The 25,013-nt window shown below is 44.0% G+C and overlaps 1 protein-coding gene across 10 annotated transcripts in view; it reads right to left on the bottom strand.

Moving 5' to 3' along the window:
* Positions 1-25,013, bottom strand: part of PPFIA1 (PTPRF interacting protein alpha 1) — a 122,166-nt gene that overhangs the window by 29,204 nt on the left and 67,949 nt on the right. For 6 of the 10 annotated variants that reach the window (XM_039471528.2, XM_074401815.1, XM_074401816.1 and 3 more), the window contains 9 exons: positions 24,604-24,666; positions 23,583-23,662; positions 22,727-22,862; positions 17,778-18,001; positions 9,464-9,695; positions 6,579-6,608; positions 3,318-3,469; positions 1,902-2,074; positions 1,521-1,614 (listed from right to left, as the gene is read on the bottom strand). In XM_039471528.2, coding sequence (XP_039327462.1) covers positions 1,521-1,614; positions 1,902-2,074; positions 3,318-3,469; positions 6,579-6,608; positions 9,464-9,695; positions 17,778-18,001; positions 22,727-22,862; positions 23,583-23,662; positions 24,604-24,666 — 1,184 coding nt within the window. The remainder of the gene's footprint in view (positions 1-1,520; positions 1,615-1,901; positions 2,075-3,317; positions 3,470-6,578; positions 6,609-9,463; positions 9,696-17,777; positions 18,002-22,726; positions 22,863-23,582; positions 23,663-24,603; positions 24,667-25,013) is intronic. The other 4 variants (XM_039471533.2, XM_039471529.2, XM_039471532.2 and 1 more) reach the window with 1 other exon arrangement.

Raw genomic sequence — 25,013 nt, 5'->3', positions numbered from 1 at the left:
CAAGCTGCACTGCCACAAACCTTACTGTTTTTATTATAGTAAGTATGAGGAAGTGAAATAAAACACATTAGCAAAAATCTAAGGAATGCAATTTTCCTAGCATGGTTCCAGGAGGCAGAAAGTTTAGTTCTAACATTAAGTTTCACAGGGCCAAATAGCAACTACCCAAGTTATTTTAAAACATTCTTACACAGTTCAAACATAGCAATGTTCAAATCAGATTTCGCTGTTCAGTGGTTTCTATAAATTTCCATTTACAGGGAACCAAGAAACTGAGTATTCCTATGGTATTAACATACAGCATTTCACCTAAAATGTAATCAACAAAGTATTTATAATGGCTTTGAAAACACAACTAAAATGGGGTAAATTTCACAACAGAAAAATCAGCCGGCAACTCTAGGGGCTAAAGGCAAAGGGGCCGCTAAGGCAGAGGGTCTCCGAAAGCTCTGGAACACCTGTGGACCAGTGTTTTGAGCCCCAACTTCCAGATGACTGTTGGGTTTCTCAGGGCACTTAAGAGTGGCCAGATGATTTTTCCCAAAGTCAGAGTCACCACACAGCCCTTTACGTTTCACCCTGTCTCAAGGCCTTTATTACCATCTTCCACATTTCTCAAGCTCAGCTCTCACCCCACAGACTACACAAACTGCCTGTTTTGTTGCAGAAATGGGTTTAGTTTTGTTCTTCATTTGTTAGCTCACTTGGGTATTGTCTCAGCCTATCTAGTTCATCCACAGTCAACCAACACACAATTCACCCCGAATCAGAGAAGGCATGGGGACAGAAACCCCCAATTCTTTCATGCCCTTACCCTGGGGCATCACAATGCCTGTGCTCCTTTGTTGAAAGCCATACCAAATAGTATAGCTTCTTGTCAGACAGATTTAGTTTAGAATTAAAACTTAATAAACAGGCTACAGAATCTGGAGTCTACTTGAGATAAAAACACAAAATCTAGAGAAGAGAAAGATATGCAACACGTGAATGTTTCCGACAGATCACCAGCACGAACAGCAAATCTTGAGCACCGGCAGGCAACAACTGCTGCCGCAGCCACATCACAGCTCGTTTATGACTTACTGGCACTGTTTAAAGGACTTTATGCACATTGTCCCATTTCATTCTCGTAAAAGCCATACAAGGTATGTACTACTAGGATCCCCACTTTACAGAAAACTGAAGCATAGAGATGCTAAGTCACTTCCTTGACGTCACAAAGTGACCCTGGGCAGGTGCAGGCCGACTCCAGTGCTCAGGCAGCTAAGTCCAACTCTCAGCCACCCCATCGCCTAGTTGGACAACTTTTCAAGGTGACAGGAACATCGTGTGAATTTCTTCAAAATTTCACAAACGCTCTAAGTCTTCCAGAAAGTATGGCTTAATTAAGGCTGTAGGTAAAGCTTTCAGAATATAATGTATATACACATAGCTAGATATTTATAATTGACAAACACTACTTAGAGCTTAGGCACAACTGAAAACCATTCAATGAGATGAAGAAATAATACAAAGCTTACTTTTTTTGAAGTTTACGATTTTTTTCAGCCTGTCCTCCCAATTTGCTAAGTCCCAAGGCATCCTGAGATGAGTTATCCATTTCGGAAACACCAGCTATGGGAAGCAGAACAGCCAAAAGGAAAATCAGCATGACAGACTTCTATGTTTTCAATAGCTGGATGAGTATTTGCAGGTTCAGAGCAAAATCATTTTTTAAGGCTAAGCTTCTGACTAGACAACTAAATGCGCAGGACAAAAATGGTCAAGACAGGATCGCTGGAGAGCGTACGGCTCCCGGAGCACCGCGTGGGAACCGCTGGCCAAGCATGCAGCAGGCACCGAAGGCAGCACCTTCCCCCCCAGTTCCTGGCTGCTGAGAAGGGTGTGGAAAACCAACCAACCTTGTCCTAATGCGTCTTTGCCAGTTTGTCCAGGTCGGCCCTTTTCTTTCTTGCCAAACAAGCGGCCAATGGAGGACTTAATGCCCTTCTTCTTGGGGGCTTTGTGGAGTGAGTCCTGGCTACTGTTGCTGCTGCTGGGATTGCTCACGGGACCGTCCTGGGAGCCTGTGGAGCTTCGCGGAAAGAAAACAGACCTTTACCACGTGCCCTTGTTACCACACTCCACCCACACGCACCAGGATACTTCACGTAGTAACAGTTGCAATCTTCCCCACAAGCACCTCCAGTCTCTTTCTCACACACCTTCCTCACCAAGCGCAAGGTGCATGACAAAGGCAGGCTCCCAGCAAGGCCAGCGCAGAGACTCCTTCTGGGCAGCTGAGACTCTCTCTGACACGGAGCTCCCCTCCCCTCCAGCGGAGGCCCTGACTCTGCGCCATCAGGTGCCAAGCCCAATGGTCCGTCTTCCTCCCCTCCAGTAGCTCCCACAACCGCCCTGAGCATTACTCTTCTCAGCGGAGAAACTCAGCAATGTTAACTGCTGCAAAAATTAATATACACGCCTCCCCTTGTATACTGCCTGGTACAGAACCAAAATCCAACAGAGTTCAAAAAAAGACAGCATAGGGCCGGGCACGGTGGTTCAAGCCTGTAATCCCAGCACTTTGGGAGGCCGAGGCGGGTGGATCACGAGGTCAAGAGATCGAGACCATCCTGGTCAACATGGTGAAACCCCGTCTCTACTAAAAATACAAAAAATCAGCTGGGCATGGTGGCGCGTGCCTGTAATCCCAGCTACTCAGGAGGCTGAGGCAGGAGAACTGCCTGAACCCAGGAGGCGGAGGTTGCAGTGAGCCGAGATCGAGCCATTGCACTCCAGCCTGGAAAACAAGAGAGAAACTCCGTCTCAAAAAAAAAAAAAAAAAAAAAGACAGGATACTAGTTACAAAATAGCTAACTGGTTTCCTGAGAGAAGACATTTAATAAGTGGGTAAAGTACAGCATGGAACTCTCAACAGCCTACAAAGGCACAAGAGGGCATCTGAGAGGCACGGGTTGTCCTAGAGTGGATCCGATCCCAAGCCTGTCATCTGCCTGCCAAACTCTCCATCAAGAATAGAAAGTAGTCAATTTGTAGACTCTGAAGATGTTAAGTTTTTCTAGAATTTGCTGCTATCACTTAACTCCTTTCTTTCTAAACTAAGCCTTCCCAAACACGTGTGCGTCTTCTGCTGGATTTCACTAAAGCACACAGCAGTGGTAGGCATTCTAAGTGTAACAGGTAAATACGCCCATCTGAATTAACGGGTAATTCTAGAAAATCACTGTTCTATTTAAGAAAAGATTCCCGGATGTCTCAACACTGGAAAGGAGAGGACAAGCAGGCTCTGCACGGGGCTGTTGCAGGCTCCTTACTTCCTTAGGTCCCTGACGTCCTCATGGCTGACGGTGTGCAGCGCCCCTTTGTGTAGCCGGTCTAACCGAAGGGCTCTGGGGGAGGAAGGCGGGGAGGTTTCACACTTGATAGTTGTCTTGTCATCTCGTACCTCTTCTCTGGAAGCTGGCAACTGAGGGGTGAGAAAAGCACAACATTAACGGCAGACTGTGAAAAAAAATCAGGCCTTAAATTATAACCATAAACTTCTTAGCAAATCAATTTGCTGCGCTTTCTGCCAGCACAGAAAGTCTTGTTTTCTGCAGAGTCACGCAGCACAGCAAGCACAGAGCCGTGAGACTCCTGGTCTACGTGACCTGGTGCCCGGCAGGACACAGGGATGCCCCTCAGCCTCAGCCTCCTCCATGCAGCCCAAGGCTCTGCCCTCCCTGGAATCCTAGGCGCATTATGAGGACAGTCACTGAAGGGGCAGCAGAGATCTAAACAATGCCTATAAACCACACCATTACAAATGTTAGACAAATGAAGAGCCAGCAACAAATACGTTTATCTCCTAATGTCTTTCCAAAAAAAAAAAAAAACCCAAAAAACCACAGAGAGGGCAGAAATCTCTTGGGCAAAACTGTCAAGTACCTTTTTGTCTGAAAGGGAAAGAAAATAAACAAGAAAGAGCCCATGATCTCCCCCCCATACACGTGTATAACTCGTATTTCTCCATCATGGTTGGATTGGACACTATAAACTGAAGCACTTCTACGCAGTTTAAAAATTTTTGTTCAATATGGTTTAAAAGAAAATACTTCCAGGCTTATCATTAAAAGATGATCGCTGTCAGACTCCCAGGGTTTTTTGTTTTTACAATGGAACATGAATACACCTGTGTGCTGAGGGAACATGACGGTGGTAACACAGTGAACAGATTCACCTCTTCAGGGTCTAGGCAGATCCTGCTTATACGTTTGTGTTTTCTGGTTTTAAATGGGACTAGATTTCATGAAACATGTTCAGCAAGCATTACTATGAAAAGTAAGACCTGAACAGCGAACCACATCTTACTTAAAAAATTTTTAAGAGACAGGTTCTTGCTACGATTCCCAGGCTGGACTGCAGGGGCTGTTTGCAGGCGTGATCCCTGTGCACTACCACCTCAAACTCCTGGGTTCAAGTGATCCTTCTGCCTCAGCCTCCAAGATACCAGGTGGGACTAGAAGCACGTACCACTGGGCTCAGCTTGAACTTCTGCTTTGTAAATGGGACCGTGTAAAGTATATCAGTCCTACCACAGCCCCACGGCAGCTCAGTGAGAACCAAGTTCATTCACACAAAATGGAGCTGTGCTCATACTAACAGTTAAAATGCAAAGGAATCCTGCAACATTTCCTAATTTCCAATTGCAATCACAAGACAACGAATAGCTTTCATAGCTAGAAATGATCAAAATGAAGCTTAAGTTTCAAAATTCAGGTTAAAGCAATCATTTGTTTAAAAAAACAAAACCAGAAACAGGATAGAGAGCAAGCTGACATGGCCTGCTGTCAACTATGAATAACAGGGTCCATGGGGAGAGCCCCTCGAGACCAGCCAGCACTGCCCTCCACACCCCGACAGCACGCTGTGGTGCGGTGACATGCCAGACCTCTGCCTCCATCCTGGCTCAGACTCACCAGAATGCAGGGAAGTCCTCTCAGTGTACACCAACACCACTGACACAGAGGAGGAGGGCGACAGTCTCCTGTGGACCAGGGCTGGCACCAGGCCTGGCACTCTGCACATACACCTGGTTTAACTTCACAACCACCTGAGGACGAGGCTCCTCAAAGCCACCAAGCAGCACACTGAAGTGACCAGTGACCAAGAGGCCCAGGTTATCATGCATATGTCAACCAACATGCTGCTTCCTTCACTCAGAAAATCTTTCTATCAACAAGGAAAGAAAAAACAATCCAATAGAAGTCAGCTGAACTGAAGGCCGTGCTCCATCGTGCTGCTGCTGGTGTAAGCTCCTTGTCTCACCGCAGACAGGCACAGGTCCAAGGCCACCTTAAGTGGCACTGTCATATCATTATCTTCACTTCTCAGGAGAGCAAACTAAGGCACAACAGACCCCAGGTTACAAACTCATCAGTGACTGAACTGGGATCTGAACCCAAACAGTTTCACGAAATCACCCAACAGAGCAGCTCATAGACAGCTGCTGACCAAGTCACACACTTTTCTGACGACACCTGCCTTTGCACACTGAAGAGCTGTCCAGTCACTGCACCATCAGGCAGGTTTTGGACCAGAGCGTGAAAGTTATGAGGTAGAGATTCTGGGTCAACATAAAGAACAGCCACTGATGACATCTGCTCCTAACGTACTCTACTTCCTGTGAGGACAGGAAGGCCCAATCCACAGCTGGCTGTAAGGAGAAGTGGCCATGGGCTCCCTCTGTAGGAATGCTGCCAGGGAGGTCAGAGTATCTGAGAAAAGTAAGGCTGCATGGTGAAGAGGCCAGCCGCAGGTTCTGAGATCAGACACAGCTGAACTCAGATCTGCACTGTGCATCGTGGGGCCTCTCTAAGCTTTGGTTTCCACATCTGTGAAATGCGGAGAAAAACAGTAACCTACAGCTCACAGGGATGTGTATGGGGATTAAACACAGGCTGAGCATTGAACATCCAAAAACCTTAAATTCAAAATGCTCCAAAATCTACAATTTGAGTGCGAACATGACGCTTGAAGGTAATGTTCAATGGAGCATGTCAGATTTTGGATTTTCAGGTTTCAGAGGCTCAACCAGTAAGTGTAATGCAAATATTTCAAAAATTCAAACAAATCTGAAATAGCCCTGGCCCTGAACAACTCAGTTCAGAGACACTCAGCCTGCAGCAGACTGGGAGCGCACTCAGCACACTGCCCAGCCTACAGCAAAAGCCCACTGCTAGCTGGGATGATTATAAAAATGAGCCCCCGAATTCACAATCTATAGCTTTGCACTAGTAATTTCTTATTTTTAAAACTACTACATCTATATGAATAAGCATGCAATGATTAGAAGGCTGAAGAGGTGAGAGAATGGCAAGCTCTTACATTTGTCCCAGGGTTCTATGAAAACCGCTAATGACCAATTTCTAAGAGAACAATCATCAGTAAGATGGGGTCACTTCAAACACTTCCATTAAAATGCCAACCATTCATTATTATACAGCTACACAATGCTACATTTATGTAAAATATAATAGGTATTCTTCAATACATTATGGAGATACAAAGATAGATTAAATTACTAAATAATTTACCTTTCTACGATGTTTCCTTAAGTCACTAGGCTGATAAGATGCATGCAAAGAAATGAAGAGAAACCAGATTTACTGTACACTTTGAAGTTAAAAATTCAAGGATCAATATAAGCAAATATATTAAAATGGAAATGACAGGAGGGAGAATTTAGAGAAAATGTAACTGGATGAAGAACATTTTTTCACCACAAAATTTAAATATAAATTATTCAAGGTTTACTCAACACTACAAATTACTAGATAAATTCTGTTTTGTCATGAGTTTTATTAAAATGTGACGTTCTATATAATAAAAGGCCCTAACAGTTATCTCTTCTAAGCCAAACCTCTCTATAACTTAGTTCTGTTTAATAAAATCCATGTTATAATTTAAAATATTCCAACTGATGAGGAAGTTACTGCAATACCGATTATAAATCTCAACCAACCTACTTATTAGTTAACTACCTATTGGACATTAATGTAAAACCCTTACCTAGATATGATTTATCACTTCTCAAAACTAAATTTATTGCTTAAAGCAAGGTATCCTGTGAAAATAAACAAGAACAAAAGCTAGCATAGTATTATGTAGAACCTTCACATCCATCCTACGATTCATGTAAGATATTTTAATTTAAAAATATTCTATTAGACATAGTAGTTGATGAGATTCAATAAGCTGATGAAATTTACCATCTTGAGTACAATAATCAAAACCAGAAAGCATATTGTTTGTGTAAAAAGCTTCCATTAATTCTATACTTAGATTATTTATGTAGGAAATACTTATGAATTACACAAATCCTACATAATTTGAATAAAAACACTCTAAAACACCTATGACTTGCCTGTATCCACACTTATTATATAGTGATACACTAATTTAAATTTATTAACATTGAGAAAAAGACTATTTTTTTTTGAGACAGAGTTTTGCTCTTATCACCCAGGCTGGAGTGCAGTGGCGCGATCTCCGCTCACTGCAACCTCTGCCTCCTGGGTTCAAGTGATTCTCCTGCCTCAGCCTCCCAAGTAGCTGGAATTACAGGTGCCTGCCACCATACCTGGCTTAATTTTTGTATTTTTTTTAGTAGAGACGGGGTTCACCATGTTAGCCAGGCTAGTCTTGAACTCCTGACCTCAGGTGATCCACGAGTCTTAGCCTCCTAAAGTGCTAAGATTACAGGCGTGAGCCATCGCACCCAGCCCCAAGAAACAGATAGTTTTAACTGAGAAAAAAAACAACAACCCATTAATAAAGTCATCACAGCACGGACTCACACATGATTGAAAACATACAGTTGCATGGTTCCCTGAGCATGCTGTGAAGAATTGTTATAGCATGAGGAAGAGCTGGGAGGGGAGGTGTGTGAGTAAGCTACAGACTGATGGGAATGTGAGGTCTGGATTAAAAATAAATCTGGAGATGGCTAAAATCAGAAAACAAAAGGATGACAAGAAATCAAAACCAATGACAGAAGCACAGAGACTGTCAGCCAGCATGTGGAATTACAAAACATGAAAAAAATACGTATGAACAACTGTTTTTACAAATTCTCTGGACAAAAATAAGCATGAAACCACAAATAAAGAGTTTAAAATATTACCTAATTAGTAGATGATGTAAATTATAAAAAAACAGTATTACAAAATACTGCAAAATAGACTAGTTTCTACCTCATATGCCACTAAAACAATTCATAGTTGATTTAATTACATGCTGGCTAACAACACAACTAAAAATGAAAATAGATGGTAATGAGAAAAAAATATGATAGAAGCACAGTTAAAAAGCAGAATGTTGTAAATATGAAATATTTCACTGACAACACACTGACAAATCCTAGACTAAATATGCAAGATAGTCTGGTTTTTTATTTTAATTTTTTAAAAACAGAGATGAGGTTCTCACCACGTTGCCAAGGCTGATCTCGTAACTCCTAGCTCAAGCAATCCTTCCACCTTGGTTTCCCAAAGTGCTGGGATTGATTACAGGCGTGAGCCACCGTGCCAGGCCCACAAGAAAGTTTTAAACACACCTCAGATTTGCACACTTTGCAAACAGCAAACACCAGAAGCATCACATTTTGAGATCAGAGGTGACCCTAAGCTGCTGTGAAGAAGCGCCCAGCAGCCGGCTTGTTCATGGCTTTCCATGCAGAGCCCATTTGGCTTTTTTCCTGCTTTTTTCGTAGTGCATGCCCCGGAACGGGGTTTGGCACTCCTACAGGAAAGAAATGCACTGATTCCCTTTGTACAGTCTCTCTTATGCTCTGATGTCTGCCTTTATTTACTTTGCTAAGTGTTTTGTCCTAGAAAACAGAAAAGGTTTCCCCTTCTGGCTGTTGTATTCTGCATAGCTATTGTGCCTAATGTCACACAAACAAATGGCGACATGCTAGCCTGGTCATCCAAATATTACAATTTCTTTATGTCTTTTGGGACTTTGTTGTTTGAGACAGGGTTTCACTCTGCTGCCCAGGCTGGAGGGCAGTAATGCAATCACGGCTCACTGTAGCCTCGACTTCCTGGGCTCAGGTGATCCTCCCACCTCAGCCTCCAGAGTAGCTGGGACTACAGGCACACGCCACCATGCCCAGTTACTTTTTGTAAAGATGGGGTTTTCCCATGTTGCCCAGCTGGTCTTGACCTCCTGGGCTCAAGTGATCTACCCACCTCAATTTCCCAAAGTCCGGGATCACAAGTGTGAGCCACCACGCCTGGCCCCAAATATTAAACTTAATTTGTCATAATGAAATGATTAAATAGTAACCAGTTTTTATCATCTTGAACCTCTTAGAGAAACAAATGTACTTGATTTTCTTGTGGGTAAATGTGTAGTGTCCAAGATCTCATACAGGTGTGCTGGGGGCAGCCACAGCAGGGAAAGGGCGGATACGTACAAGGGTCATGACGCCCAGTCTGTCCACTTCCCGGGCTGGGCTGTGAGGAATCCTTCGTGGAGTGGAGCGCCCACTGCTTGGAGGGGAGGAGCTAGCAAGCGAGGAAGCAGGATACGGGGGAATGGAGCTCATTGATCTAAAACGACCAAGATTGTCTAGACTTCCACTGCCAACTCGATTTTCAATCTCCTCTGCCCGCTGCTCTGTGTTTTCTTTTTCTTCTTGAATCAACCTAAAATAAAACAAAAGCAGTCAGTCCTCCTGTGTCGGCAAACAGATTAATGTGTTTGTGTGGGGGAAAAAAAAAGCCGGCTTACACTCTGTATACTGTGGGTTAACTCTAACATTAAGTTGCTCAAACAATGAACACTTTAGCAAAACTGTTCTACTCTTTTTTAGTTTTTATGCTTTTTGAGACAGGGTCTCACTCTGTCATCCTGGCTGAGGTGCAGGAGTGTGATCACAGCTCACTGCAGGCGTAAACTCCTAAGCTCAAAGCATCCTCCCGTCTCAGCCTCCCATGTAGCGGGGGCCATAGGTACATACCACCATGCCTGGCTCATTTAAAAAGTTTTTGTAGAGATGAGGTCCTCCTATTTTGCCAAGAGTGGGCTCAAACTCCTGGCTTCAAGCAATCCTCCAATCTCAGCCTCCTCCCAAAGTGGTGGAATTACTGTCATGAGCCACCACACCGGCCTCAATCTTTTTTAATATACTACATCTTAGAACAACAAAAAAGAAATCTTCCATTGTGTCCTGTTGGTTCTGGATAGCATTCATATTTGATTTTACTTATTTATACTAAAATTTTGGAGATGGCCAGATGCCAATTTTTCCTATGGTTGCAATTAATAATTTTCTTACTAAGCAATATTTTTAAATTGTATAACCCTTATCTCCCCTATTCTTAGAGCAAAGCTGTAGACTTTATAGATTTCTTCTACTGGAAATCAAGAACTCTAATGTAAAGAACAGATCCACAAAGCAATTAGGAGTTTAGACTAAATGAAAATACTGAGAGAAGATCCAAGATGGCAGAATAGGAATAGCTCTGGAGTGCAGTTCCCAGAGAGAACACAGAGGGTGAGTGATCACCACATTTCCAAACGAGTTTTTACTGCCCACAGACCAGGAGATTCCTGGGTGGAAAAGGGCCATGAGTCTCCAGCACAGCTATTTCAGCCGGCGTAGTGGGTCTCTGCACAAAAACTCGCACAAATCTGGGCGGCCGTTTCAAATGGCACCTGGAACGCCTGGGAGACAGAGTCATCCATTCAACTGAAAGAAAGGGGGCTGAAACAGGGAGCCAGGTGGTCTGGCTTGGCAGGTCCCACCCCCACAAAGACCAGCAATCTGAAATGCTCTGGACTGAGAGTTTCACAGCAAGCACTACTGAGGCAGTTCTAACTAGACCTCTATAAACAAAACCGCAAGGAAGTTCACACAGCAGCTAGGCAGGGCCCATGGCAGCTCAGCAACGCCCGTGCTGGCAGACTGTGACAAGGCTACCGCCTCAATGGGCAGGACGTCTCTGAAAAAAGGCAGCAGCATGTTCAGAAACTTATAAAGCCCCACCTTCCCAGGACAGAGCACCAGGGAAAAACCGGCGATTATGAGTTCTGCTGCAGCAGACTTAAACGTACCTGTGCAGCAGCTCTGAACGGAACAGCGGGGCTCACAGCTCAGCACTTAAGCTCCTATAAGGGACAAACTGTCTCCTCAAACAGTTCCCCAACCCCCGTATATCCAAAGAGGCACCTCATAAAGGAGAGCTCAGGCTTACATCTGGTGGGTACCCTTCTGGGACAAAGATAGCAGAAGAAGAAACAGGCAGCAACCCTTACTGTTCTGCAGCCCTCGCAGGTGATCCCCAGGCAAGCAGGATCTGGAGTGGACCTCCAGCAATCCTATAGCAAAGGGGCCTGACTGTTAGAAGGAAAACTAAAAAACAGGAAGAAATAACTTCATCATCAACAAAAAGGACGTCCACTCAGAGACCCCATCCAAAAGTCACCAACTACAAAGACCACAGGTAGATAAATCCACAAAGATGGGAAGAAACCAGCGCAAAAAGGATGAAAACACCCAAAACCAGAACGCCTCTCCTATTCCAAGGGATCACAACTCCTCACCAGCAAGGGAGCAAGGCTGGATGGAATGAGTCTGATGAATCAACAGAAACAGGCTTCAGAAAGTGGGTAATAACAAACTTCTCTGAGCTAAAAGAACATGTTCTAACCCAATACAAAGAAACTAAGAATCTTGAAAAGGTTTGATGAAATGCGAAGGAGAAGAACATAAATGAATTGATGGAGCTGAAAAACACACCAAGAAAACTTTGCAGAGCATATACAAGTTTCAATAGCCGAATCGACCAAGAGGAGGAAAGGACAGCAGAGACCGATGATCAATTCAATGAAATAAAACGAGAAGCCAAGATTAGAGAAAAAAGAGTAAAAAGAAATGAATAAAACCTCCAAGAAATATGAGATTATGTGAAAAGTCCTAATCTACGTTTAATAGGTGTATCTGAGTGTGACGGAGAGAATGCATCCAAGCTGGAAAACACTCTTGAGGACATTATCCAGAAGAACTTCCCCGACCTAGCAAGGCAGGCCAATACTCAAGTCCAGGAAATACAGAGAACACCATAAAGATATTCCTCAAGAACAACAAGCCCAAGGCACATAATCGTCAGATTCACCAGGGTTGAAATGAAGGAAAAAATCCCAAGGGAAGCCAGAGAGAAATCGGGTTACCCACAAAGGGAAGCCCATCAGACTCACAGCGGATCTCTCAGCAGAAACCCTACAAGCCAGAAGAGAGTAGGAGTCAATAATCAACATCCTTAAAGAAAAGAACTTTCAACCTAGAATTTCCTATCCAGCCAAACTAAGCTTCATAAGCTTCATGGAAACTGAACAACTGGCTCTTGAATGTTGACCGGATAAACAATGAAATGAAGGCAGAAATAAAGATGTTCTTCGAAACCAATGAGAACAAAGACCACAATGTACCAGAATCTCTGGGACACATTTAAAGCAGTGTCTAGAGGAAAATTTATAGCAATAAACGCCCAAATGAGAAGCAAGAAAAGATCTAAAATCAATACCTTATCATGAAAATTGAAAGAGCTAGAGGAGCAAGATCAAAAAAACTCAAATGCTAGCAGAAGACAAGAAATAACTAAGATCAGAGCAGAATTGAAGGAAACAGAGACAAAAAAAACCCTTCAAAAAAATCAATAAATCCAGAAGCTGGTTTTTTGAAAAAAATCAACAAAATAGACAGGCCCTAGCCAGATTAATAAAAAAGAAAAGAGAGAAGAATCAAATAGATGCAATAAAAAACGATAAAGGGGAGATCACCACAGATTCCACAGAAACTCAAACTACCATCAGAGATTACTACAAACAACTCTATGCACATAAACCAGTAAACCTGGAAGAAATGGATAGATTCCTGGACACTTGCCTCCTCCCAAGCCTAAACCAGGAAGAAGTCAAAACCCTGAATAGACCAATAACGAGGTCTGAAGTTGAGGCAGAAATTAAGAGCCCACCACCCAAAAAAAGCCCAGGTCCAGATGGGTTCACAGCCAAATTCTACCAGACATACAAATAGGAGCTGGTAGCACTCCTTCTGAAACTATTCCAAAGAATCCAAAAAGAAGGAATCCTTCCCAAATCATTTTATGAAACCAACATCATCCTGATACCAAAACCCGGCAGAGACTCAAGAAGAAAAGAAAACTTCAGGCCAATATCCATGATGAATATAGATGCAAAAATCTTAAATAAAATATTGGTAAACCGATTGCAACAGCACATCAAAAAGCTGATCCATCATGATCAAACAGGCTTCATCCCAGGGATGCAAGCCTGGTTCAACATACGCCAAGTCTATAAACATAGTTCATCACATAAACAGAACCAAAGACAAAAACCACATGAGTATCTCAAAAGATGCAGAGAAGGCCTTTAACAAAATTCAACAGCCTTTATGCTGAAAACGCTCAATAAATTAGGTATTGAAGGAACGTATATCATAATAAAAGCTATTTACGACAAACCCACAGCCAATATCTTACTGAATGGAAAAAAAAACTGGAAGCATTCCCTTTGAAATCTGACACTAGATAAGGATGCCCTCTCTCACCACTCCTATTCAATATAGTACTGGAAGTTCTAGCCAGAGCAATCAGGAAAGAAAAATAAATAAAGGGTGTTCAATTAGGAAAGGAGAAAGTCAAATTCTCTCTATTTGCAGACAACATGACTGTATATTAAGAAGACCCCATAGTCTCAGCCCAAAATCTCCTCAAACTGATAAGCAACTTCAGCAAAGTCTCAGGATACAAAATCAATGTGTAGAAATCACGAGCATTCCTATACACCAATAACAGACTTAAAGAGAGCCAAATCAAGAACGAATTGCCATTCGCAATTGCTACAAAAAGAATAAAAAATACCTAGGAATACAACTAACAAAGGATGTAAAAGATCTCTTCAAGGAGAACTACAAGCCACTGCTGAAGGAAATAAGAGAAGACACACACAGATGAAAAAACATTCCATGCTCATGGTTAGGAAGAATCAGTATTGTGAAAACGGCCATGCTGCCCAAAGTAATTTATGGATTCAACTCTATCCCCATCAAGCTATCTATGACCCTCTTCGCAGAACTGGAAAAAACCACCTTAAACTTCATATGGAACCAAAAGAGAGCCCGTATAGCCAAGACAACTCTAAGCAAAAAGAACAAAGCTAAAGGCATCACGCTACCTGACTTGAAACTATACTACAAGGCTACAGTAATCAAAACAGCATGGTACTGGTACCAAAACAGAGATATACACCAATGGAACAGAAGAGAGGCCTTGGAGGCAACACCACACATGTACAACCATCTGATCTTTGACAAACCTGAGAAAAACAAGCAATGAGGAAAGGATTCCCTGTTTAATAAATGGTGTTGTGAAAACTGACTAGCCCTGTGCAGAAAGCAGAAACTGGACCCCTTCCTGACACCTTACACCAAAATTAACTCCAGATGGATTAAAGACTTAAACAGAAGACATAACATCATAAAAACCCTAGAAGAAAACCTAGGCAAAACCATTCGGGACATCGGTACAGGCAAGAACTTGATGACTAAAACACCAAAAGCACTGGCAACAAAAGCCAAAATAGACAAATGGGACCTAATCAAACTCCACAGCTTCTGCAGGGCAAAAGAAACAGTCATTAGAGTGAAATCGGCAACCAAACAGAATGGGAAAAAATTTTTGCAATCTACCCATCTGACAAAGGGCTAATATCCACAATCTACAAAGAATTAAAACAGATTTACAAGAAAAAAACAAACAAACCCATTCAAAAGTGGGCGAAGGGTATGAACAGACAATTTTCAAAAGAAGATACACATGAGGCCAAGAAACATATGAAAAAATGCACATCATCACTGGCCATTAGAGATGCAAATCAAAACCACATTGACATGCCATCTCACACCAGTTAGAATGCTGATCTTTAAAAAATCTGGAGACAACAGATGCTGGAGAGGATGTGGAGAAATAGGAACACTTTTACACTGTTGGTGGGAGTGTAAATTAGTTCAACCATTGTGGAAGACAGTGTGGTGATGCCTCAAGAACCTAGAAACAGAAGTTCCATTTGACCCAGCAATCCCATTACTGGGTATATATCCAAAGGATTATAAATCATTCTATTATAAAGACACACACACATGTATGTTCACTGCAGCACTGTTTACAATAGCAAAGACCTGGAACCAACCCAAATGCCCATGAATGATAGACTGAAGAGGGAAAATGTAGTACATATACACCATGGAATACTATGCAGCCATAAAAAATGATGAGTTTGTGTCCTTTATAGGGACATGGATGAATCTGGAAACTATCAGTGTCAGCAAACAGACACAAGAACAGAAAATAAAACACCACATGTTCTCACTCATAGGCGGGTGTTGAACAATGAGAACACATGGACACAGGGAGGGGAGCATCACACACTGGGGTCTGTTGTGGGGGATAGGGGAGGGACATAGGTGGGTAGGGAGGTTGTGGAGGGATAACATGGGGAGAAATGCCAGATATAGGTGACAGGGATGGAGGCAGCAAACCACAATGTATGTACCTATGCAACAATCCTGCATGTTCTGCACATGTACCCCAGGACCTAAAGTGCGATAGAATATATATATATATATATATATATATATATATATATACACACACACACATACATATATATATATAAAATATATATAAAATATTTGTAGTTCAGTATTTTTTGAATTTATATATATAAATATATACAAATTAAACATTTTTTTAAATTTACATATTTTATATATATATAAAAATTAAAAAAAAAAAAAGAAAATACTGAGTTGGTTTTTTAGTTTTCATTTGAACCAGAGTGTCATGTGACGGGACTCTCTACCATCCTCATCTAAATTTCTGGATTCATGCCAGCCATGCTACATTAATTTGGAATTCAAGATTAATGCTCTTTTATCCTAGAGTGTCATGGACCACTAAATAGCAGTTTCAATATCTGACTGTGCCAATAATAATTATTCTAATATTAAAATATAGAAACCCAGCAAAACCCTTCCAATTAAACTTCTACTTACATTTCTAAGAAAAGTGCTTTTTGATCATTATTAACAGAAGAAAATCCACAAGTCAGTGAACAGAACATTTACACCAGGTCAACTTTCTGCATAAAGAGAAAGGACTTTTATCTAGCAATACATCATAAAGAATAAGAACTAAAGGTAGATAATCTTTTCGCAGCTCCCATGATGACGAAGAAAGACTATCTTTCTGAATGTCTCATCACATTCATTATTTTGCCCCTCCTCTTAAAAGGGCCCCCATGCTTGGCACCAGGCTGCTGCAGGGAGGGGACCCCTTCGCCAGTTTTAAACATGGCACAAGAAATACGAGTTTATAAAGTCAAAAACATAGGTAGGTGGCACACCAACTTCTTACTTCAATATGTACAGCCCTATTTTTTTTTTCTTTTTAATCTAAACAAAGCTGGAGTAATACAGCTGTTGCTGACGTCTTTCTCAACCTTGTCTCCTTTACCTCCTGTTCTCTCTGACCAGGACAGGCAGCTCCACCCATATAAACTTCAGAACCACATCCCAGCAGCAGCCCACCCGGACCCGCCATGTGACTCTATGCACACAGCTACTCCTCACTTGGATTCAGGCTGGCCAGGTGGCCACGTCAGGCCAGGGCCTGGGGGCAGAGCCCAGGCACCCCCTGTTTGCACTGCTGTGTCCCTAGGCCAAGCCAGCATGGGGAAGGGTTACTTGTCTCTTCATCAACATAAAGGTAATTCTTGGATTCCGTTCTACAGTTGGCCCCGTTTTGTAAATTTTGTATTACACCTGCTAAAGTTGCTAAAGAAAAACCCTTTAAAATACTGATGAGACTAAAAAGATTCAAACACACCCCCCTTTGACCACTGGCGGTCCATATTAACCGCACACAGGGAACGGCACACTGGGGTGGAACACGCACGCCTGAAAACTCCCGTGTTCTGTCCAGGCCACTGCGTGATGGGACCCGAGCACGTAAGGTTGGATGGACGCACTATACACAGCCTCTTCTGTGCAGGGGGCTGCACACATAGCCGGGATCAGGGTCAAGGAGGGGCGCTCAGCAGGAAGCGGGGTGATAAGCAACCCTCCCTCTCCCTTCCCGTCACGTGCGCCCGCTCCAGCGTGCAGGTGGTCTGAGCACTGGTCTTCCCAGTGAGTGGCCCTGGATGTGGAGGCATCCACTGCTGCTCAGCCGAGGCAGGCTTCGCTTCGCCATCTCTTCCCAGCCCACCGCCGTGCCCCTTTCATCTGCACTCCAGGTCAGGGAGGCAGCCCATGAGCCTCCTCCAGATGTGTGCTCAGCTCACGCAGCCTTCCAGGTGCAGCTTTCAGGACAGCGGTAGGAGCCGGACAGGTCCAGAGCCCCTCCAGTGCCCTCCTACTATGTGCTGAGGTTCTCGGGGGACGGACTGAACACCTCTCAGGTCCCACAATGTCCTACGCAAAGGTGCCAGTGCCGTGACTGTGGGGAGAGTGCCCAGGTTACTTGAATTTTATATTCGAGGGCAATTTCAGACCTTAAAATTCTTAAAACAGAAGTTAAGTAAGTTCTATTATTTTGGAACACTTAGAAAATGTTAACAGTACGTGATCCAGGCTTTTCCAGGCAGGATGAGATTCCTCAGAGACACCCATGCACGTGGAGAGTGTCCTGCACGGCCACACACACCTGATCTCTTTGTTGATAGCGTCCAGCTGCTCCTGAAGCATCATGGCTAGCGTGTGTGCGTCGGCCTGCCCGCTGGGCGACAGCAGGTCAACTGAGCTGAGGAGAGTGTCCCTGTCATCTTCACCATCAGACACGTCAGCATCACTCTCAAATGCTTGTGCTACGTTTGCCAAGACACTAGCTTGCTGGGCACGTTCCCAATCCTGCTCATTAAGAGTCTGTACCTACAAACAAGAAAACCAAATCTCAGCAGCAGACAAAGTAACAACATTAGTTGTAGAAACTTAAATTTAGAAACTTATCAGAAATTTAGAAACTTAAATGAAAGCCCAAAAGATTTTAGAAAGATGGGCCAGGCTTATAAGGTAGTGACATAAAGCAAGCAGTATTTAAAAAAATTTTTTAAGACAGGGTTTCACCATGTTGGTCAGGCTGGTCTTGAACTCCTGACCTCAGGTGATCCACCTGCCTTGGCCTCCAAAGTGCTTGGACTACAGGCGTGAGCCACCACACCCGGGCAAAGCAAGCAGTGTTTAAGAAATTGGGAAGGGCAATGATCCATTCCTTGGACCTTTGTGATATTAACACCCTAACATGGACACATGGCATTCCCATGACAAAATACATAACTGGGAGACAACAGTTACAAACACACACCAAAAACCAACCAGAAAGGGTTGGGAGGGGAAGATGAAGAAAGGCTGATCAATGGCTGCAAGTACACACTTAGAAGACATAAGACCTGGTGTTGGATAGCAGGGTGACTAGAGTTAACACTACTAGATGATACAGGCCAGGTGTGGCAGCACAGGCCTGTAAACCCAGCATTTTTGGGAGGCTGAGGTGGGTGGATCACCTGAGGTCAGGAGTTTGAGACCAACCTGGCCAGCATGGTGAAACCCCATTTCTACTAAAAATACAAAAATTAGCCAGCCGTAGTGGCTCATGCCTGTAATCCCAGCTACTCAGGAGGCTGAGGCAGGAGAATTGCTTGAACGTGGGAGGTGGAAGTTGTAGTTAGCTGAGGTTATGCCACTGCACTCCAGCCTGGGCAACAGAGAGACTCTGCTTCAAAAAAAATAAAATAAAATAGGTATACATTTCAAAATAGCTGCAAGAGAATAATGTGAATGTTCCTAGTGTAAAGAAAAGAGACATAGGTAAGGTAATGGGTATCCCAATTACTCTGATTTAATTATATGAATGGATCAAATTATCACATATATCCCCCAAATATGTATATCTCACATGGATCAATAAAAAATGTTTCTGTGCTCCAATTAGACATGTTACTAGAAAGTTACAAAAAATATTTAAATCTGTATCGACTGGTTTCACTCAGCTGCTGTAAATTTTGTAAGTGTTTCCGAGTACCCGCTAACCAACCTGTGCGTCCACATCCGGCCCTTCCTGAGTCTGGCACTCCCAAGCCCGAAACGAGGAAAGAAGGGCAACAGCCACCGAGAGAATCGAGGGCAAGCTCTGAGAACTGCAGCTCGTACGGCACGGGCAGCTCTGTGCTGAGCGACCACGACTGCCTGAGGCATCACGTGTGTCATCAGAATGCACAGGGACAGCGTGCCGGGACCGACGCAATCCCCCCCGTGCGAGCTTTCCTGCTGCCTCGCGCCTCAAGCCCTCAACACCTCTTCTCCCATTCTCACTCCCAGCTGGGGACCTTCCCATTTCATGGAGACAAAACCAAAGCCTGCACTCGGCCTTCTTCCTCTCTGAGGCCAGCTCCACCTGCTGGGCAGCAGCCTCAAGCCCTGGCTCACACCCGGATCTCAGGCCACTACGGCTCCCTCTCTGGGTAAGCAAGTTCCACTGGCTCGTTCCATTAGCACAAGGACATTTTCTCCCCCGTCTCACCTTAAAACACCAGGGCAGAAACCAAGGCCTTTCCCTCCACCCCACCCGGGCCTCTTTTCACCTACCCCTCCGCCGCTCTGCTCCCAACTAGAGTAAAAGATCCCAGTGAGCCGCCTCCATTGTCTGCCTCTCCCCACTTCTCCAGATCCTGCTGCAGGCCAGCTTTGAGCGCTTACTTCCCCGCCAGCAGGGATATTCCATGGCAGTTCCAGTGCACTCCCCGTTACTAAGGCCACCAGCTGTCCCTTGGTACTGTTTCCCATCTGACCTGCCCATCAGTAAGTCGGGCTCCGCTGCTCTCCTCTTCCCTGAGTACTCTGCCCGCTTGGTCCCAGGACCCCACCCCTCGCTGGTCATGCCTCGTCTTTCCCTCCCAGACTCCCCAACGATGGCCCCAGAGCTCCACTCTTGTGCCTCGTCTCCATCCACAGGCATCCATGGGGTGACGTCATCTTGTCTCACGTTTCTCAATACCATCCATACACTCAAGACACTTCAATTTTCATCTCTAGTTCTAGGTTTCTTTCTTGGGTTCCAGACTGGAATATTCAACAGCCAACCTGCCACCACCCCAGACAGCTGATACTCCTCTCCACCTGAACACGGCCCTGGCTCAATTCCTAGTCTCCTCCAAGCCAAGTCTTCCTCATCTCAGGAAACAGACTCCATCCTTCCAGCAGTTCATGCCCAAACCGTTGGAGTCACCTCTGACTCGTCTCTTTCCTTCTTCCCCTGCATCCCATCCCTCAGTAGGTCTTGTTGGTGCTCCACAACAATACACTGAATGCTCTCCACGAGCTCCTTCTCCTTCCTCCTTCATGTCCCTGCTCAGACGTCACCCTCCCCATACTGACTCCTTGGCCTCCCTATTAAAATTCGAATTCCCCTCCTTACTCTACACCCGAGTCCCACTTCTGTGCTTATTACTATCTGACGTAACAGGGTGGTTTAAAAATACATCCACAAACACACTCATCCCTTTAAGAGATGGAGGATGATTCTCGCCCCAAATCCTTAATGTGGGCAAGACTTAACACCTCACTCAAATCAACAGAATAGAGAGGAAGTGAAGGCTGTGGATTCCGAGACCAGGACTGGAAAGGCTGTGGGACTTTCTTCTCGCCCTCTCCTAGAGTATGGGCTGCCTGTATCACAATGCAAGGACCCTAGAGCAGCCCTGTGGCCAGGTCCAAGTGGGTGATGGCCCCAAGGCCTCCTGCCCCAGTTGGATCTTTCTGTGGCTGCAGCCTTGCCAGACAGAACCAGGACTGTCCTGCTCTGCTGTTCCTGGACTCACAGGAGTAATGAACTATGAAATGTTCACTGTTTTAAGCTACTGAGCGCCACAGTGATTTGTGACATACAAATAGTCAACAAACACACACTACTAGACTTTATCTGTGGACTGCTTGTGTCCTCTGGGATGCAGGTGTTCTTCCTGTTTTACTACACACTGCTGCAGCCCTAAGTCTATACAGCTCTGTAATGGGGTTTGGACCAAACTAGCAACTCAATGAATATGAGGGCTAAAATTATACTTAGGCGTTTCAAAACGCACGCAGGTGAACAAAGTAAGAAGGTATTTAAATGTTCAAAGTTGAATTCTTTTCATTAAATGATGAATTTATGTATTCATTTACTTCTTTTATTTTTTAGAAACAGGGTCTTATTCTGTTGCCCAAGCTAGAGTGCAGTGGTGCAATCATAGCTCACCATAGCCTTGACTTCCCGGGCTCAAAGGATCCTTCAACCCCAGCCCCCAGAGTAGCTGGGACTACAGATGCATGCCACCATGCCCAGCTTTTTTTTTTTTTTTTTTTTTTTTTTGAGACAGAGTCTTGCACCTTCGCTCAGGTTGCTGGGCTGGAGTGCAATGGCACAATCTTGGCTCACTGCAACCTCTGCCTCCCATGTTCATGCAATTCTCCTGCCTCAGCCTCCCAAATAGCTGGGATTACAGGCGCAGCACATCACCACTCCTGGCTAATGTTTTGTATTTTTAGTAGAGACGGGGTTCACTACGTTGGCCAGACTGGTCTTGAACTCCTGGGATTACAGGCGTGAGCCACCTGCCCAGCTGCTAATTTCTGTATTGTAGAGACAGGGTTCTACCATGTTGCCCAGGCTGGTCTCAATCTCCTGGGCTCAAAGGATCCTTCTGTCTCAGCCTCCTGAGTAGTTGGGACTATAGGTACACAGTACCACACCCAGCTAATTTTTTTTTTCCTTTTTTTAAAACAGAGACAGCGATTTCTCTATGTTGCCCAAGCTGGGCTCAAGCTCCTGGCTTCAGGTGATCCTCCCAAAGCACTAGGATTACAGGTGTAAGGCAATGCACCCAGCTACTTATTTTATTTTATTTTTTGAGACAGGGCTTCACTTTTGTTGCCCAGGCTGAAGGGCAACGGCGCTTTCTAGGCTCACTTTCTAGGCCTTCAGAGTTCAAGCAATCCTCCTGCCTCAGCCTCCTCAATAGCTGGGATTATAGGCACCTGCCACCATGTCTGGCTAATTTTTTGTATTTTTAGTAGAGACGGGGTTTCGGCATGTTGAACACACTGGTCTCAAACTCCTGACCTCAGATGATCCACCCACCTCTGCCTCCCAAAGTGCTGGGATTACAGCTGTGAGCCACCGGTGCCCGGCCTACTCATTTATTTTTAATCATAATTCTAAATCCATACTTATTATCATTGTATTTAAAAGTGACTGTATTTTTATAAGAATTTCTATTAAAAGAGAAAAAAAAACTCAGAGGCCAGGCATGGTGGCTCACACCAATAATCCCAGCACTTTGGGAGGCCAAAGCAAGAGGATTGCTTGAGGCCAGGAGTTCAGGACCAGCTTAGGCAACAGAGACCCTATCTCTTAAAATATATTTAAAAACAAAAAAACAAAAAAAAAAACAAAAAAAAAACCCTTTTTTAAAAAAATGCTCTAAAAGCTAAACTCTTAGCCAGAAAATAGACAGTAAGGGGAGGGCAAGAAAGCAACGACCTATCAACATTTTTATTCCAAAGCACAGGGTAAGTAGGGAACATTCACATAAGCAGAGAGATCTCACACAAAGACCTTGCCTTGGAAGGCTCATCTCGAAGGGCAGCCAGACGGCCTTTCTGGGGGCGCCGCAGCACCGAGCTGCTGCTGTAGGAGTCTGTGTGGCCGTCTGCCATGGGGAACCTGAAATCTGGGACACTGCCCAAGTGGGGTCGGCTGAAACATAAAAAACAAGAACGCTCATGATTAGAAGACAAAGAAGTAAACTCTGACTCTCAGTCAAGGCGGAAGCTAATCCTTTGGAGAAGGTCTCCAGGGAGGGCACGGCTCTTGCCTGCCCCAAGAGCTGCATGTTGCCCACTCCAGGCCAGCAGTTTACTCTCTCAGCCCTCTCAGGTGGAAAGCTCTCCAGGAAAAGCTGTGCAGACGGCCATGGAGATGAGCCACAAGGAGCCCAGCTGTCGAGGACGGGAGAGACCCTGATCCCCTGAGACCTCTCCTTGGGTCAGGTACCAGGCTCTGCTCCACGTTCCCAGGGCTGACGAAAAACACAGCCACGCTTCACTGCTGGCCTTCAACTGCTCTGCAACTGTCCACCCATGCCGGCATCTGTGTGCGAGATCTGGGGATCTGTCACCCTGCTCTTACATCGCCAGTGTCACATTCTGCCAGGCACCTAAATTACCATATCCAAATATTAGCTCATCACTCCCCACCTTCCAAAACTCCGCCTGTATTTTTGAGTCTTGTCAATGATGTGTCTCCTCAGTACCAAGCTCTAAGCTGTGAGTCATTGGACTCTTCTCTCTTGCTGCCTTCTAAGCTACAGGCTCCTTGAGGTCACGCCACCAGCCACATCCAGTTAGGCTGCCCACACAGCTAGAATAGGGGACACCAGGGGCCGACAACACGGCTGCTCACTGGTTAATGCCATACCCATGATGAAGTGAAGCACCTCTTAGTCTCATCTGGTCTAGTTCAGCCCTCAACGCTTCAATGTTTAGGACAAGCTGATCCTACAAAAAAGCAAAAAACTTACATTACTGCTCTCTCTTTCAGATTTTAAAACTACCTGCTTCAAATGTACTCAGATGTTGAGCATAACCATAAGAGGATAAATCAGCAGTCACAAATACCAAACATTTTAATTCTGAGAAAATTTTCTCCCAGAGTGCCGAAGTAAACATAAACACTCAGACTACCATATTAACTTTGTAAGCCCCAATGAATGAAAAGCTGTGTCTTAGTCATAGAAAAGCTTTTAAGAGGATAAACACCAAACCATTAACAATTATTAGTTTTGCAGAGAAGCAGACTCTTCTAGGGGCAAAGGGGAACAATATTCACTTTCTCCTGTGTGTCTCTGTATTGTGGCTGTCTCACAGCAAGTATCAAGTATGCATTCATCCCTGCGTCACGGGTACACTTGATCTCATTTCTAGAGCTGTGCTGGTCAATACTGGCCACATGTGGCTACTGAGCCCTTGTAATGGGTTAGTCCAAATGGGCATGTGCCATGACTATGAAATACACAGCAGAAAAAGAATGTAAAGTAGCTCATTTATGTTTGTATTCACACATTATGAAACAATAAATTAAATAGATTACACCTTTTTTTTTTTTTTTTTTACTTTTTAAAATATGACTATTAGAAATGTAAACATTACATATGCAGCTCATATTATATTTCTGGTGGACGGCACTGTCATTGATGCTAATATTTTAGCTTCAAATAAACCCAGCAGGGACTCCGAATTTCTGAACCATATGCACAGCCAGACTCAAAATACACCTGAAATACAAAGGCAATCAATATACAAGCCTAGAAACTTACGGCAGTGGACTCTGAGAGCCACAAACCAAGTTTATATCCACTCTGCCAGATACCTGTAGTAACTATCATCATCATCAACTCAGTTCACTCAGCTCCTAATGGATTTAGAGAAGATTTCAGTACCTTATCATGCTGTGTTTCTTCTAATTGCTTTTTTGCATTCTCAACTTCTCTTAGTAGAGAATTCTGAAAAAGACAGATAGTCCTTTAGTGTTTCTTAAAGATCCCATTTAAATATATAGCATAGCTGTATTTGTTAAAAAATAAAAATAAAGTACCACAGAAAGGGAATGGAGCAGAAGAGCACACCAGCAAGCACTGCTATAGTCCCAGAGTTAGACCGTGAGGCTGCGACACCTTCTCATGTGTCTTACTAATGTAACATCTACTCCTCACTGACTCAACTTTCTAAATGTAGGTATGTCACGTTCATGGTGCAAGTTCCATTTTAACCAGTTAAACTGGCTTATACTAACTTTTAGGCTTTACAATTCGTTGGTCACTTGGGAAACCTGAATTTAAGTTTCAAATGT

Source organism: Saimiri boliviensis, chromosome 6 (genome assembly GCF_048565385.1).
Source record: "Saimiri boliviensis isolate mSaiBol1 chromosome 6, mSaiBol1.pri, whole genome shotgun sequence".
Lineage (NCBI taxonomy): Eukaryota > Metazoa > Chordata > Mammalia > Primates > Cebidae > Saimiri > Saimiri boliviensis.
The sequence above is the reverse complement of the archived record's forward strand: the minus strand, read 5'-3'. Positions and strand labels throughout refer to the sequence as shown.